General features: G+C 42.4%; 1 protein-coding gene across 1 annotated transcript; it reads right to left on the bottom strand.

Annotated features, from left to right (window-relative positions):
- Positions 1-12197: 12197 nt before the first annotated feature.
- LOC311051664 (chemerin-like receptor 1) lies at positions 12198-13274 on the bottom strand (the record flags this gene model as incomplete). The annotated part of the gene is made up of 1 exon (XM_084066247.1): positions 12198-13274. One exon carries the CDS (start codon positions 13272-13274, stop codon positions 12198-12200), a length of 1077 nt encoding a protein of 358 aa, XP_083922373.1.
- Between the last annotated feature and the right edge of the window lie 2452 nt (positions 13275-15726).

Raw genomic sequence — 15726 nt, 5'->3', positions numbered from 1 at the left:
GTACAGCAGCACAGCATTGTTTTCAAATGTTTGAAGAATTTATTTACTCTTATTTGCTGAAAAGTAAAGTTTAAAGGGATGATTGGCAAATGTTTTGAAATATTAAGTTAAAATAATTATTTAAAACTACAAATGAAGCTAATGTTAAAAGCTTGAAGTTAAGAGCTGAAGTTTAATGTCAAAAGCTAATGGTAAAAGGACTTTATTTCAAAGTTTATAAGGAGGAGTAGGAAAATGCTGATTCACAAGCTCAGATCAGCTGTGTTCATTATTTAACGAGCTTCAATGATCTCTTTAGAACTTAAATGGTCTCTCTAAAGAGTTTAAAATGTTTGTTTAAAAGTTAACTTTAATTCATGTTTAAAAGTATAATTTAATGTTTAAAAAGTGAATTCAAAGACTTGATTTAATTTTAAAAACTTAAAATGCCTAAACATTTAAAAGTCTAAAATGGACTTTATGTTAAAGAAATAATTTACTGAGTTTAAGAACAATTGAATGTTTAATTTATTTAAACAGGTTTAATTTTGCATTGAAGTTTAAAACAGTTAATAATTCATTTAAATAAGTAAAAGTAACAATGTTTGAGTAAATGTTTTGTCAATTACTATTTAATAACACACTAATTCCAACGCTATGTTTGAAATTAGAAACATTACTTAGAAATGATTTAAAAGTAAATGTTTGGTAATTTACTACTTAGTAACGAACTTATTACAACACTTTGAAATTGTAAACATGGTTTAAAAGTTTGAAAGATGTTTATTTTTCTGTTTTGAAATGGCAATGTTAGTAATTTTTCTTCTGTTTCTTTTATCTCGAAGGTTTACGACCTGATGATTTGAAGCTCAAACAACAAAAGAAGCCAACAAAACTAAAGTTGGAATAAAAAGTTTGAGTTTTCATAAACTGAGTTGTCCAATCATTTGAACCTGAACTGAACCTGTGGGTGAACTTGACAGTCGTAAACCACAGCGAGCAGCTTGGACTGGAAAGCTGTGGACAAAGGAGCCTCAAGCAAGAGGACAAAATGGCGGAAGAAGGCCTGGGGAAGTCGGTCAAGGACCTCAAGAAGGAAAGGACCGTGGCAAAATGCAGCTTCACAAAACAGGCAAACTTCATCCTGAGAGGAGGGAACACAATGCTACAAGAGGAACTGAAAGAGGAGTTCACAAAACTGTCCTACCGCTTCAGGAAGTTAATGGAGGCAAATGACGAGTACAGATTTGGACTGGAGGCCGATATTAAGGATGTGGATCCAGGAGCGGATCTCGATGGACAGCAGGAGGCTGACATTGCCAATGCTATCAAGGAGGCTGAAACAAAGCAGGAAGAATTGAAAGACTTTGTTCTGAAAAATCTGTGGGGAAGATACGGAAAAAGTGAACTCGAGACAGCCCTTCTCGAAGCAGAGATGACAGTAGACCAAGCAAGAAATGTTCCTGTTGCGAGTGCAAATTGTGAGGGCTTCGAAGTGCTCCTCACTCTGGTGGAGAAGAGGGTGAACCAGGCCATCTCATCTACGTCCTTATGGGAGAAATGGACACCTGAGGACTTGAAAGATCAAATGAGAGGAAGGATCAAAGATATCTGTGCATCAAAATCCAGGCTTGAAGGAAGGAGATCTGAATTTGCAAATGCACGACAAGGCACAGAAGTGAAACCTCTACATCATCCACCAGTAAAACCAATAATCAGAATAAAACCAACCACCTTACCCATCTTCAATGGAAGCAAGCGGGACTATCACCGATGGCGGAAGGACTGGGAGAGCCTCCAACGACAAGGAGAGCCATCTGGATCACCAGAGGTAAAGAAGATCCAGCTTATGGAGAGCGTGGAGGAAAAGATTTCAAAAGAATTGAGACTTTCCAGCTATTCAACTGCAGCTGAAATGTTCCGTGTCTTAGAGAACAGATGTGGCAACAACTCCACCATCACAATCGAAATCCTGGAGGAGCTAGAGAAGACACCACCTGTCAAAGGCAGCCATCCAAGGAAGGTCATTGACCTAATCCAATCTGTAGAAAAGGCCCTAGCAGATCTGACGGAGCTGGGCAACTCTGGAGCAATTAAAAACCCACTTGTGATCAAGTCAATCGAGGGCAAATTGCCTGAGTTCATAAAAAGGGACTGGGTGATGTTCATGGTTGACCCCAAGAACAATGTCAAGGCAGACACCCATTTTGACATGCTCCTGACCTTCCTGAAGAACCAGGAGGACGTCCTTGAAAGACTCGAGCAGCTCAGGGTTGTGGACAAGGAGAGGCCTGACCGTTCTGACAGATATGGGAAGAAGATTGGCTCGACAAGAACCACAAGAAAGGAAGACCTTGATGTTTGTGTTGTCTGCGGCGATGGTGGGCATAGCAACAAGATCTACTTCTGTAGGAAGTTCAAGAGACTTACCTTGCCTGAGAAGAGGACTGCGATGGAGAATATAGGAGCATGCAGCAAATGCCTTGTCTGCCATGAAGATGATGCTGGAAACTGTAAAGACATCTTCCTATGCAGGAATCCAGAATGTAAAAGAAGAGGTGGTGCTCCAGACCACCACTACCTTCTCTGCCCAAAAGGAGGAATGAAAAGAAGTGAAGAAAGAAAGGTGGTGAAAGAAGGTGGAAGAAACATCAAAGGCAGAAGTAAACTAACGGAGGAACAAGAGCAGTTCTTGTCGGAACTATCCCCTGAAATGTCAGAGCGTTGCAGAAAGACTTTTACGAACAAAACGTCAACGACACTTGACACATCCGGCCAGTCTGAGCTCCTGAAGAGGAATGGGCACTCCGAACTCCCAGTTATTATGATGCTTCTTCAAGTTACTGCTAATGCTGGGCAGAAGATTGGAACGCTAATTGATTTAGCATCCGACACTAACTACATAACCCACAAGGCTGCAGGAAGACTCAGACTAAGGAGTGAGAAGATAACACTTGTCGTTCACGGAGTTGGAGGAATGACCATGGAGGTGAGGACCAGACGGTATCTTCTCAAAGTAAGAGTCAAGACTCCAAAGGGAACCGAGAAAGCTCACGAACTGGTCTGCTATGGTTTGGACGAGATTGCCAAAGTGCATCAAGTAATCGATCCCAAAAAGCTCCACAAGTTCTTCCCAGAAGTTAAGATCGAAGATCTGAAAAGGCCAGAAGAAGTTGAACTCCTCATAAGCCACCGTGAGGGAAGACTGGCTCCGCAGAGAGTGAAAGTAATTGGCGACCTAGTCCTATGGGAAAGTCCTCTGGGCAAAACAGTCGGCGGTGCTCATCCAGACTTGGTCGAAGAAGTGGAGGTGGCAGCATATGAGTCCAACACACACTTTGCTCGCTCCATGAGGACGGCTGCAGTCAAATATCAAGAGCTCACTGGTCCCACAAGCCCAACAACTGAGACAACACGGCTTCTGAAGAAGGATGTGGCTCACACAACTACCAGTAACCGTGAGTTCCTTGAGTGGTGGTACTGGGACAGCATCGGAGCTGCATGTGAGCCAAGATGTGGAGGATGTCGGTGTGGAAACTGTCCACCAGGAGGAAAAGAAATGACCCTGGCTGAGGAGAGAGAATATGAGATCATTAAAGGAGGCCTCACCTACAAGAAAGAGGATGCTCACACTCCATCTCCACACTGGGATGCAAGGTATCCTTGGACTGAAGATCCTGCCACTCTCCCCTACAACAGAAGTGCAGTCCAGGCCTGCTTCTTAAGGATGGAAAAGCAACTGAGCCGAGAGCCAGACTGGAAAGTCGCCTATGGAATGCAGATCCATGAAATGGTCGAGAGAGGCGCAGCCATAAAACTCACCAAGGAAATCATGGACAAGTGGAAGGGGCCAGTGTGGTATGTGAGCCACCTGGTGGCGCCAAACCCTCATTCAGTCACTACGCCAGTTCGCATTGTATGGAACAGCAGCCAGAAGTACAGAGGCGTGAGCATGAATGATCTTCTTCTGAAAGGACCAGATGTTCTCAACCCCATTAGAGCTGTCCTGCTAAGATTCAGAGAAGGTGTGCATGCAGCCCTGGGAGACATAAAGAAGATGTACAATTCTGTCTGGCTGGAGGAGCGTGAGATGCATCTGCACAGATTCCTCTGGAGAGACAGCCCAGAAGAGAAGATCAGTGAATATGCAATTACCAGAGTCAACATCGGGGACAAACCTGCTGGTTGCATTGCTCAGTTGGCCATGAGGGAAACAGCAAACCTGCCCAACTTTGCCCACTTGGAGGATGAACGCAGAGTCATTGAAGAGGACAGTTATGTTGATGACCTCTTAACCTCCCACAACGACCTGAACACTCTTGACAAAATCACGACAGAAGTTGAAGAGATTCTGAAAGCTGGCGGTTTCTTCCTTAAACCATGGGTCCGATCCGGCCAAAGTGGGAGGAAAGGAACGGACCAAGACGTCCCAAAAAAGGGTCAAGGGAAAACCCTAATTCTTCCAAATCAAATGAGGGAAGAAGACAACAAAGCTCTGGGAATCGGCTACCAAGTGGACGAAGACAAGCTGTACATGTTAACCTCCGTTAACTTCTCTAAAAAGAAAAAGAAGATGAGAGTTGGCAAAGATCTTCTCGAAGAGGAGGTGAGAGCTGAGACACCCAACCCATTGACACGGAGGGCTCTCTTAAGCCAAGTAGCTCGACTGTACGACCCAATTGGCCTAGTTGCACCGGTCAAGCAGAAGGGAGCAATTCTTGTGCGAAAAGCATTCCAAGAAGGAGGGGGTGGCAAGCTGACCCAAGAAACCTGGGACCAACCGCTCTCAGAAAGCCTCAGAGAAGAAGCCATACAGCTTTTCGAGGAGTATGTGCAGCTTGGAAAAGTTAAATTCCACAGAAGCCTCACACCAGCTGACTGGAAGGGAAGACCTTGGGGCATCACATTCTCTGATGGAAGTGACAAAACCTTCGGAGCAGTGATGTACTTAAGATGGGAGACAAGTCATGGCATTGAAGTTCGATTCGTGGAATCAAAAGCCAAGCTGACACCTCTACTTCAAAAGGGAGATGCTGTAAAAGCTGAGATCTGTGGCGCAGTCTTCGCATCTAGGATCAGGAAGTATGTGGAGAAACACGCTCGGATGAAGATCGAGAGATGGTTCCATCTGCTTGACAGCCAAACGGTCCTGGGAGCAATACAAAGAGACAGTTATGGGTACCAAACCTTCTTTGCAAACAGAGTGGGTGAAATCCAAAAGGCTGGGCCAGTGCAAGACTGGTGGTGGATCCGTGGTGATCAAAACATTTCTGACATCATAACAAGAGGGGGCAAACCTGATGATTTAAGGGCAAATTCCACATGGCAAGATGGACCAGAATTCCTGAAGCGGCCAGTGGAGGAATGGCCCATAAAATCAGCTGGAGAGGTTGCTGCTCAAGCCAGAGAGAGTGTGAACAAACTGCAAAGGAAAGCATTCTCGGCTGCAGTCACAAGAGCCCAAGCAAAGATGAGTCAGCAAAAAGACCACCCTCTGACCACTCAGGAAATGGGAACAACCCCCAAGCAAACGCCAACTCTTCCAAGGCGCAAGGGCTGGATTAAAGACCTGGTGGAAATCAGAAGATTCAGTAACCTATCCAAACTGGTGAGAGTTATTGCTTGGATCTGTCGGGCTGCCAGACAATGGCTCAGGAGGGAATGCCATAGCCCTAAACAGCCAAAGTGGGAGGCAACAGCACCCAAGCAACCTGGCCTGACTGGAAAGGAACTTGAGGATGCACTTGAAGACCTCTTCCTTGCAGCTCAAGAAGGCATAACCTTTCCAGACACAACTCTCAGCAGATTGGCAGTATACAAGGACGTGAACTCTGGACTTCTAGTTTGCGGTGGCAGAATCCAGATGTTCAACGAGGACAAGACTGCAGTGGCAGTTCTACCGTTTGAAGCTTGGGTCTCTTCATTGCTGGCACAGGAATCCCACCAAGCAAACCATGAGGGGGTAGCAGGAACCCTTCTTCGGATGAGGAAAAAGGCCTGGGTGGTAAAAGGACGGAGCCTGGCCAAAAAAGTGGTTGACAGCTGTGTGGTGTGCAGGAAGAACAGAGCAAAGCGCTGTCGACAAGTCATGGCTGACCTGCCTCCAGAGCAAACATGCCCAGCTGCACCATTTGAATTTACCACCATGGACCTGTTCGGGCCTTATGAAGTGAAGGACGAGGTCAAGAAGAGGACCAGACTGAAAGTTTGGGGCATCGTCTTCTGTTGTATGGCCTCCCGAGCCATACACACTGAAGTGGTGAGTGACCAGTCATCTGAAGGTTTCCTGCTGGCCTATCAAAGGTTCACTTCACTGAGAGGGCACCCCAGAAAACTTTGGTCAGACCCAGGCTCTAACTTTGTGGGAGCAAAACCTGCCCTGGAAAAGCTCTACAAGTTCCTTGACCAGCTGAACAAGACTGAGCTTGAAGCCGTAGCTGCCAAACATGGCACAGACTGGTCTTGGAAAATCCACCCTGCAGACTCTCCCCACAGAAACGGTGCAGCAGAGGCAGCTGTCAAAATAGTAAAACAGGCCTTAAGCAACCTCGGTGGAGATGGTGTTTTCACGTGGGGAGAGTTCCAAACGTTTCTCTTCATGGCGGCCAATCTCACAAATGAGAGACCCATCGACGCAAGAACGCAAAGCAGGGAAGACTGTGTCGAATACATCACGCCAAATTCTCTGCTTTTAGGACGTGCCAATCCAAAGGGAGACCCTGGAGACTTCCAGTTTGATGGCTATCCATACAAAAGGCTTCAAAGTATACAAGCAGAGGTCAGCAAATTCTGGAGGAGGTGGAGCCAATTGGCTGGGCCCAATCTGTTCATAAGAAGCAAATGGCACACCAAAGAACGGAATGTTGCTGTTGGAGATGTGGTCTGGTTGGCTGACCAAAATGCCCTTCGAGGACAATACAAGCTGGCCAGAGTGGTAAATGTCAACACTGACGACAAAGGCATCGTTAGAGACGTACTGGTGAAGACCTTTCCCAGCTATCCTGTGCCCACTACAAAGGCAAATGGCAAAGAGATGTCCAAAACGGGGAAAAGAACTAAAGGGCTTAAACACAAAATCCCCGCAACTATTCTGCATAGAGATGTCAGACGACTTGTCATCCTAATTCCCATTGAAGAACTGGCAGAGTAAAGGACTTGTGTGACCTCTCTGGGATTGGAAACCCAGAAGGTCAAGTGGGAGGTGTCGAGCCAAAACTGAGAGAAAGCTCTGAAACCACATCTGGGAAAAAGGGACATCCAAGATGGCTGCCAATGGCCTTTGGGACATCCAAGATGGCTGCCCCTACACAGGCCTTTGGGTGTCGGCTCATTAGAGATTGGGTGTCGGCTCTTGGCAAGCAGCAGAAAAGAAGCTGGAGGTGCTCAGTTGAGCAAACAACATTGGAGGGAGAAGAGCTCAAACCAACTCCAAAGAAGCTCCAAACCACTTCAAGTTCCACACACTGTGTTTGGGTTCGACATGCCAATGGTCTGTAAATGTTTCAATCTCCTTTTGCTGTTTTTAAGTGCTGCTTAAATATTTGGTGCAACTGCTAAAGTTTGTTTGGCTTCAGAGCCTTATTGTAGTACAGCAGCACAGCATTGTTTTCAAATGTTTGAAGAATTTATTTACTCTTATTTGCTGAAAAGTAAAGTTTAAAGGGATGATTGGCAAATGTTTTGAAATATTAAGTTAAAATAATTGTTTAAAACTACAAATGAAGCTAATGTTAAAAGCTTGAAGTTAAGAGCTGAAGTTTAATGTCAAAAGCTAATGGTAAAAGGACTTTATTTCAAAGTTTGTAAGGAGGAGTAGGAAAATGCTGATTCACAAGCTCAGATCAGCTGTGTTCATTATTTAACAAGCTTCAATGATCTCTTTAGAACTTAAATGGTCTCTCTAAAGAGTTTAAAATGTTTGTTTAAAAGTTAACTTTAATTCATGTTTAAAAGTATAATTTAATGTTTAAAAAGTGAATTCAAAGACTTGATTTAATTTTAAAAACTTAAAATGCCTAAACATTTAAAAGTCTAAAATGGACTTTATGTTAAAGAAATAATTTACTGAGTTTAAGAACAATTGAATGTTTAATTTATTTAAACAGGTTTAATTTTGCATTGAAGTTTAAAACAGTTAATAATTCATTTAAATAAGTAAAAGTAACAATGTTTGAGTAAATGTTTTGTCAATTACTATTTAATAACACACTAATTCCAACGCTATGTTTGAAATTAGAAACATTACTTAGAAATGATTTAAAAGTAAATGTTTGGTAATTTACTACTTAGTAACGAACTTATTACAACACTTTGAAATTGTAAACATGGTTTAAAAGTTTGAAAGATGTTTATTTTTCTGTTTTGAAATGGCAATGTTAGTAATTTTTCTTCTGTTTCTTTTATCTCGAAGGTTTACGACCTGATGATTTGAAGCTCAAACAACAAAAGAAGCCAACAAAACTAAAGTTGGAATAAAAAGTTTGAGTTTTCATAAACTGAGTTGTCCAATCATTTGAACCTGAACTGAACCTGTGGGTGAACTTGACACCAACTCTACGTCATTTAGCTGGGGACCACCTGGAAACTCCTCAAGGACCACTGGTGGTCCCCGAACCACTGGTTGAGATCCACTGTTCCAGGAGATACATAACATAATCTAGGTTTATGTGTACATATGTGTATGTTTATGTATTTCAAAATGTACTTAAAGTACCACAAGTAAAAACTATACTCATCATGCAGAATGTCCCATTTCACAATTGTTAAAATGTATAAAATATTTAGAAAATAGCAGATCTACAAGCTCACAATGTGTCGCGATGCCACACATTGTGAGCTTGTAGATCTGCTATTTTCCAATAAAAGTACAGTATTTGCCTCTGAGATGTAGTGGAGTGGAATCAAAAGTACTGAAAATCGGAAATACTCCAGTAAAGTAAAACATACCTCAAAATTGTACTTAAAGAAGCTACACCATGAATTTAAAAAATAATAATAATATTTGATATCATATTGTTTATGTCCCTCAAACGTTTTTCAAAAGGTTTGAGCCTAAATCAAGCCTCAGATATACTCATTCCAACTAACTTCTCTCTGGCTTATAAAGCACTTTCACCTGCAATACCACATTGTCCTGTTTGGCACGGGGCGCTATTGAGCCAGTTTGTATGCATGTTATGTCCTGGTTCTGTGTGGAAAAAGTAAAAAAAAAAAAAATAAGAAAAAAAAAAAAATATATATATATATATATATATTTTTTTTTTTTTATTTTTTTTTTTGGTTAAAACTGAAAAACGGGAGGAATTGTTCCCAGACGTGACGTAGGGTGGGGGAACAAATCTGACGGACTGTTTTCAGACCAATTTACATAAAAACCACAGATAGCCTATGAAAGCCTGCATGCTCGAAGTCGGGTATTTGTTGGAACAGAAGAGAGGTGGGGGAGACCAAAAACACACAAAAATGAAGAAAAAGTTAAAATTCATGGTGTAGACCCTTTAAGTACAGTACCTGAGTAAATTTACTTAGTTACTTTACACCACTGCACAACGGTTACATATATGCATCAACATAGAATATATTATAGCATATATTTAATATACAGATTAACATACAACCCACAGAACATAGAATCCACAGAAACAAACTTTTAAATATTGAGGTTTTTAAAGACATTATGTATCTTAAAGTCCTTCAAGATACACAGATATAATAACATCATACAATACACAGAATCATACATTTACTTAAATGGTAGAGGAGGAGGCTGGGGAGGTGGAGGGAGTGATCTGTTATCCTACTATCCTACTATAATTCTAGTAACCTCTGTTTGTCCGTTTGTTTGTAGTGGTGGTGTCACCACCCGGTTCTCCTCACTGGCTGGAGCAATTGCTCTGATTTCGCACACAGCCATTGACCATTACCATCTGAACTTAACTGTGAAGCCCGTTTTGCAATTTCATCAAATCTCAGCTTCTTATTAGCGTTTATGTGTCAAACAATGTCGCCTCCCGGGTTGCCAGATCATGTGCGCATATCCCCCCACGGATGCGTCGACCGGGTATGGTCTAGTATCTATAAAGTCTATAAAGGCCGTCTAAGTGAACCATTAGATTGAGGCAGTGTTGATTTTGACTGCAAATTTTGTTCAGTTTTAGCCACAGTCTTTTGAATAAAATTCCCTTTAGTTTCAGTCATATTTTAGTCATCTGAAATGTATTCGTTTTTGTCTAGTTTTAGTCGACTAAATCTACAGTTGATTTAGTCGACTAACATTTATTTTGGCGGTGACTTGATGGCGTCGTAATGGCTGATTTTACACTCGGTTGCATGCTGAAAATAGCAGATCTACAAGCTCACAACGCGTTGCGCTGCGACGCGTTGTGAGCTTGTAGATCTGCTATTTTCAGGCAAAACACCCGAGCGCAACCAAACATAAAATGACTTGTCTTTTAGTTCTACTGGATCTCTTCTCCACTAGTCCCTCAATAACATTTTAGTCTAGTTTTTATTTGTTGACAAAATTGTCAGTATTTTAGTCATAGTTTTCGTCATCGTAGCTTAGTTTTTATTTAGTTTTTATTTAGTTTTCGTCAGTGAAAAAAGGTAGTCGACGAACATTTTTCGTCATAGTTTTAGTCGACGAAATCAACACTAGATTGAGGGTGTATGTGTAAGCTTGTTAGCCAATGGGAACAGTGGCGTCGTTAGGCGGGGGCTTCGGTGGCTATAGCCACCAATGTTTTATCCAAAGCCACCAATAAAAAATTAAATTAATAAATAAAATAAAAAATCTTTTTTAATTATATATCTATCACCCTAACCTAACCCTACCCCTAACCCTAAAACCGAAATAAAGTAACAAAAAACGGGGGGAAAAGTACCCAAATCCGCTGCGCGCGTGCATGTGCCCGTTGCCTGGGGGTCTAAGCCCCCAGCCTAGTAGAGACCTAGCGACGCGTCTGAATGGGAATGAAGGAGCTGAGTGAGTTACGCTGAAAGAATGAATGGGGGGGGGGAGTGAGACTACCTATCGCTACGCTGGATTGTTCTCTCTCTCTCTCTCTCTCTCTCTCTCTCTCTCTCTCTCTCTCTCTCTCTCTCTCTCTCTCTCTCTCTCATTTTATGACATTTTATCCAATTTAGCCTTTATACTCATTAACTGCATTGACGAGTATATACTGGTCATTCCACCCAAGGCTCACACCGCCAATGACGAGTCACTCGTCATGTGGTGTTTTCAGTGGTTTACACTAGAGGGCGCTATGCATAATGTAAGGGGTAGTGCAGGTGTTTTAGGGATAAGGCTGGTGTCGGAAGATAGCAACTCGGCCGTGGGAACACCCCTTGCACGATGCCAAATAGCGGGTAGCATGACAAAATAAGATCCTAACAGTTACAAACCTCTACATTTTGATTTGATTTATTGAATATTTTATTAACATGCTTATTAACAGTACAGGTATACAGTTAAAAGGTTTTGCTAACAGAATAACACTGTATGATTCTATTGAGCTTCACAGTATTCCTTTATGTTTTGTAGTATATATTGTATTATATTGTATATTATTATGTTTTACTGATGAATTGAGTACAAAGGACCACAATGGAAACACAAAAGTATCTTAAAGGTTTCATGACATTCAGTTTTACCACACATTAAAAGTCTTTGTCATGGTCCTTCAAACGTGTATAAAAAGTTGTAACAAAAAAATCCACTCCATTGATCCATGGCAGGTGTTTTTCTTTCACATTTCTAAAGCCTTTTCAACTGCAATGAAAAAAGAAATCTTTGCCTGCGGGTGTCGCTGTTGAGGGATTTTGCCTGTCAATCATCGCCTCTGCTCCGCCCCCCCCCCCCCCCCCCCCCCCCAAAGGAAAGGATAGGGGATGGGAGGGGCGAGGAGAAGAGTGGGCGGGATTAATCGGCTGTGACTTCACTGCCCAAGGGCCAAGCTCAGATTACTTTTCAGTCTAATTATTCAGAAAACCCCAGACCACAGAAAATCCACTGAATGTTCAAAGTTCAGATTTTTTGGGAGTAATTGAGGTCATAAAACCCCCCAAAGAAACATAAAAAAGAAAAAAAGAAAATTAATGTCATAGAACCTTTAAAGACCAGACCCATCAAGAGATGTTGCACTCTGTCTTCTACCTTGAGCCATCCTAGACTAGCATAGACTAAAGTCCTGTTTGTCTCTGGGTGGTGGACATTGGACTCAGAACAGGTCATCTGTCACATGGATCTTTTTCTCTTCATTGAAAGCATTTTCAATTTTTGAAACAATTTTGTTGAAATAGCTCCACGGTTTCTGCTCGCCGACTTTGCCCATGAACGCATAGAGGAACGGGTTGATGCAACTGTTTGCGCTAAAAAGAGTCACTGATATATCAGATCCAATGCCAATCAATGTGTCGTGAGTCAGACTGAGGTTGATGGCTAGTAATCTAAAGATGTGGTAAGGGAGCCAACAGACGACAAATGTGACAATCACGGCAGTCATGACTTTGAAGGGCCTGGCCGTGCTGGCCGTCCTGGCCATCCTGTTGTTCCGTAGCCTTACAATGATAGTAGAAGAACACACAATGATGATGACCAGAGGGAATACAAAGCCTAGAACAAAGCGAAAGACAGGGACACCTGTAGAGCTGCCGGGTAGCATTTCATAATTGTTGTAGCATTTAGTAACCTGATTATCGTCTGTTTTGTCTATGTCACGAACCACTAAGGAGGGAATGCTCAGCACCATAGCAAAGAGCCAGGCAACGACCACTGTAAACGTTGCCCTTTTCATCGTACGATTGCTTCGGGCCCAAAACACAAACACAACACTCACACAACGGTCAACACTGATGACAACCATCAGGAAAATACTACTGAACATGTTGAGGAACAAGACAAAGGAGATGAACTTGCACATGAAAAGTCCAAAAATCCAAGATCCTGATGCTATCGCATGGAATTCGAAAGGCAGCGTTGTGCAGAAGATGAAGTCGGAGACGGCCAGGCTGAGGTACCATGTTGTGGTCACCGTCTTCTGCTTCATCTTGAAGCCAATGACCCAGATGACCAGGCCGTTGCCCACAACCCCGAGCAGGAAGATGATCGCACGTATCACAAGCAGGGTGACGCACCGGGGATTGTTAATGCACCAGTTGTGGAAATTAGGAACAGTGTCATTGGCAAAATAGTATTCGTAGTCATATTCAATGGTAGGTGAAGGAAGTGGTGAAGTGATATTGTCATAGTAGTCAAACCAGTCAGTGGTAGGTGAAGCTGACGTCATGGATGCCATGGTGCACTCCTATAAAGAAAGGGAAATGAACATAATATGTATGTAAGTACATTTTTGTCATACCTCAAGGATGCATTTGTATCAGTTGCACATTTTGGGTTGTAGAGAAAAGGTTCTTTACCCTACAGTTTCACACATTACATTAAGTAATGCAAAAAACTATACAGAAAATGTATTAGACACCACATAAAAAATATTTATAACAACATCCAGGGCATGCACTTACAGGAGAAAAGTGTATTGTAAATACATTTTGAAAGATTTGTTTGTAAAAAGAACATGATAAATGAACATATACAGTACACTGAAAACATATGCAAGTCAATGAAGGATTCATTTGTCGTTGTTGGTATGCTGTGGGGGGGGACAAGCAACCACTGGATCCTGTGGTCTGTAAAACTGTATTTGCTGTTGGTATAGGGGGGGGGGGGGTCTGTAAAGCTAGCTCCCTGGTGGGGGCTCCCACTCCCACAGAGTAGAGATTGGACCAGTTTGGAAGCCTTTTCCATCACTGATCTGTATCATTATTGTATTTTGAAATGACATGTTGATGTGAGACTGAAAAAAACACACAATCAACCAGGTTGGGCCGAGTGACGAGGAGAGGAATATCTGCAGTATGTTCATCACCAACATGTTCAAACAGTCACAGATATGAAGATATCTGTCATTATGACCCGGTTTAACAGGGTCATAGACACACAACACACACCGTGAGACAAATTCAGTGGTTTAGAACAGTGGTTCTCAAACTTTTTCATGTCAAGGACCCCCAAATTGACACTTATTAGCCCGCGGACCCCCATTTGAAAAGATAACCCAGGGACCCCAATAAGAGAAGGTTTTTACGGCTCTCTAGCAGTGATTCTCAAGCGTTTTAATTTCAAGGACCCCCAGTTTAACATGCATTAGAGGCTACGGACCCCCATTTAATGGCATTTATACCTCTGGGACCCCAATTCATATTGTATAATGTTAATTTAACTCTGAGCGTGTACAAATGGAACCAAATGGACCCGGTCCATTTGGTTCCATTTGTACACGCTCAGAGTTACAGACCCATAAGGGTCCATTTGGTTCCTATCCATCATTTAGCTGGGGACCCCCTGGAACCCCCTCAAGTACCCCTGGGGGTCCCCGGACCCCACTTTGAGAACCAACGGTTTAGAAGAGTGTGACTAATAACTCAGATAAGGCCTTTGCAGACAGGGTGCGATTTTTCGCACGGAAAAAACGGACAGTATCATTTTCTAAATGAACACATGGTTCTCAATGACCTCATGCACAATGGTTCTGAATTTACCGTGCAGCGATGCGATGCGGCGATGCGTTTTTTTCCCAATCCAACCCAGTTCGATTGTGCGTCTTTTTGCATGCGGTAAAAACTGATTGACTAATCGCACCCTGTCTGCACAGGCCTATACTGGACCCACAGCTGTAACACAACTTTCTGTTGTTCATGCTAATGGTGAATAAAACATCATTTTTTAAATGATAAATCTACAACAAGGTGAAAACGTTGTTGGAGATCCTTGCGTATAAAAAAACAAGTTTGAATGTATTCAACAGTGGTGGAAAAAGTACATTTTTTTTATTTAAGTAAAAGTATCATTACTGCAATGTAGAAGTTACAAGTGAAAGTCCGGAATTCAAAATTTGCTTGAGTAAAAGTACAAAAGTATTGGTATCAAAATGTACTTAAAGTACCTTATTTAAAGCAGCTGGGTGGGGTTTGGTAGTCCTTTTTACCAGCTTGCAAGCTGGTCTAAGAAGAGACTGACCTACTAGTCATCCATGTGTTCCACATATTCGCGACATGTTTTCAATCATTGGCTGTCCTTTAAGCCAATGGGGATACTTTCCCATACTCTGAACGGGCGGTCTCGTCCTCCCAAGCTATGGTACTAGACACGCGTCTCGCCTCTATGGCTACTACACACGCCTGCCGTCGGTTCAAATCGCTGTGACACAGAGTAATAAATAGGACACAATTTAAGTAAAGTACTTGAGTAAATGTACTTAGTTACTTTACACCTCTGCACACGAGCTGCGTAGCGTCCGTTCTGGCCTAGCAGTGTTGCCAGATTCTGCAGAGAAATAAGCAACAGGTCTAAGCCAATGGGGAGCCACTAGCAGTGTTGCCAGATTCTGCGAGACAAATCAGGAACCAGGTCTATGAAAACAAGCCGTGCATACACTGGGAGCTGACCGGTACAGCCACAGTGTGATGCTGTTGTACTGGGAGCTGACCAGTACAACCACAGTCTGATACTAATAAAAGCAAATCTTATACACATGTATGTTGCATTATGTTTGTTAAATGTTAACAGGGTCTAATTGCCAAAATTGTTTCATTCAATCAAACTTTCTTTTGCAACAACTTGATCTCTCCATTATTGAAATGGAGCTCTAAGCGTAAATTCATTCAGGAAGGTCTCTGTTGTCATTAACA

Source organism: Gymnoscopelus microlampas (assembly GCF_963454915.1).
Source record: "Gymnoscopelus microlampas genome assembly, chromosome: 9".
NCBI classification, from domain to species: Eukaryota; Metazoa; Chordata; class Actinopteri; order Myctophiformes; family Myctophidae; genus Gymnoscopelus; species Gymnoscopelus microlampas.
The sequence above is the reverse complement of the archived record's forward strand: the minus strand, read 5'-3'. Positions and strand labels throughout refer to the sequence as shown.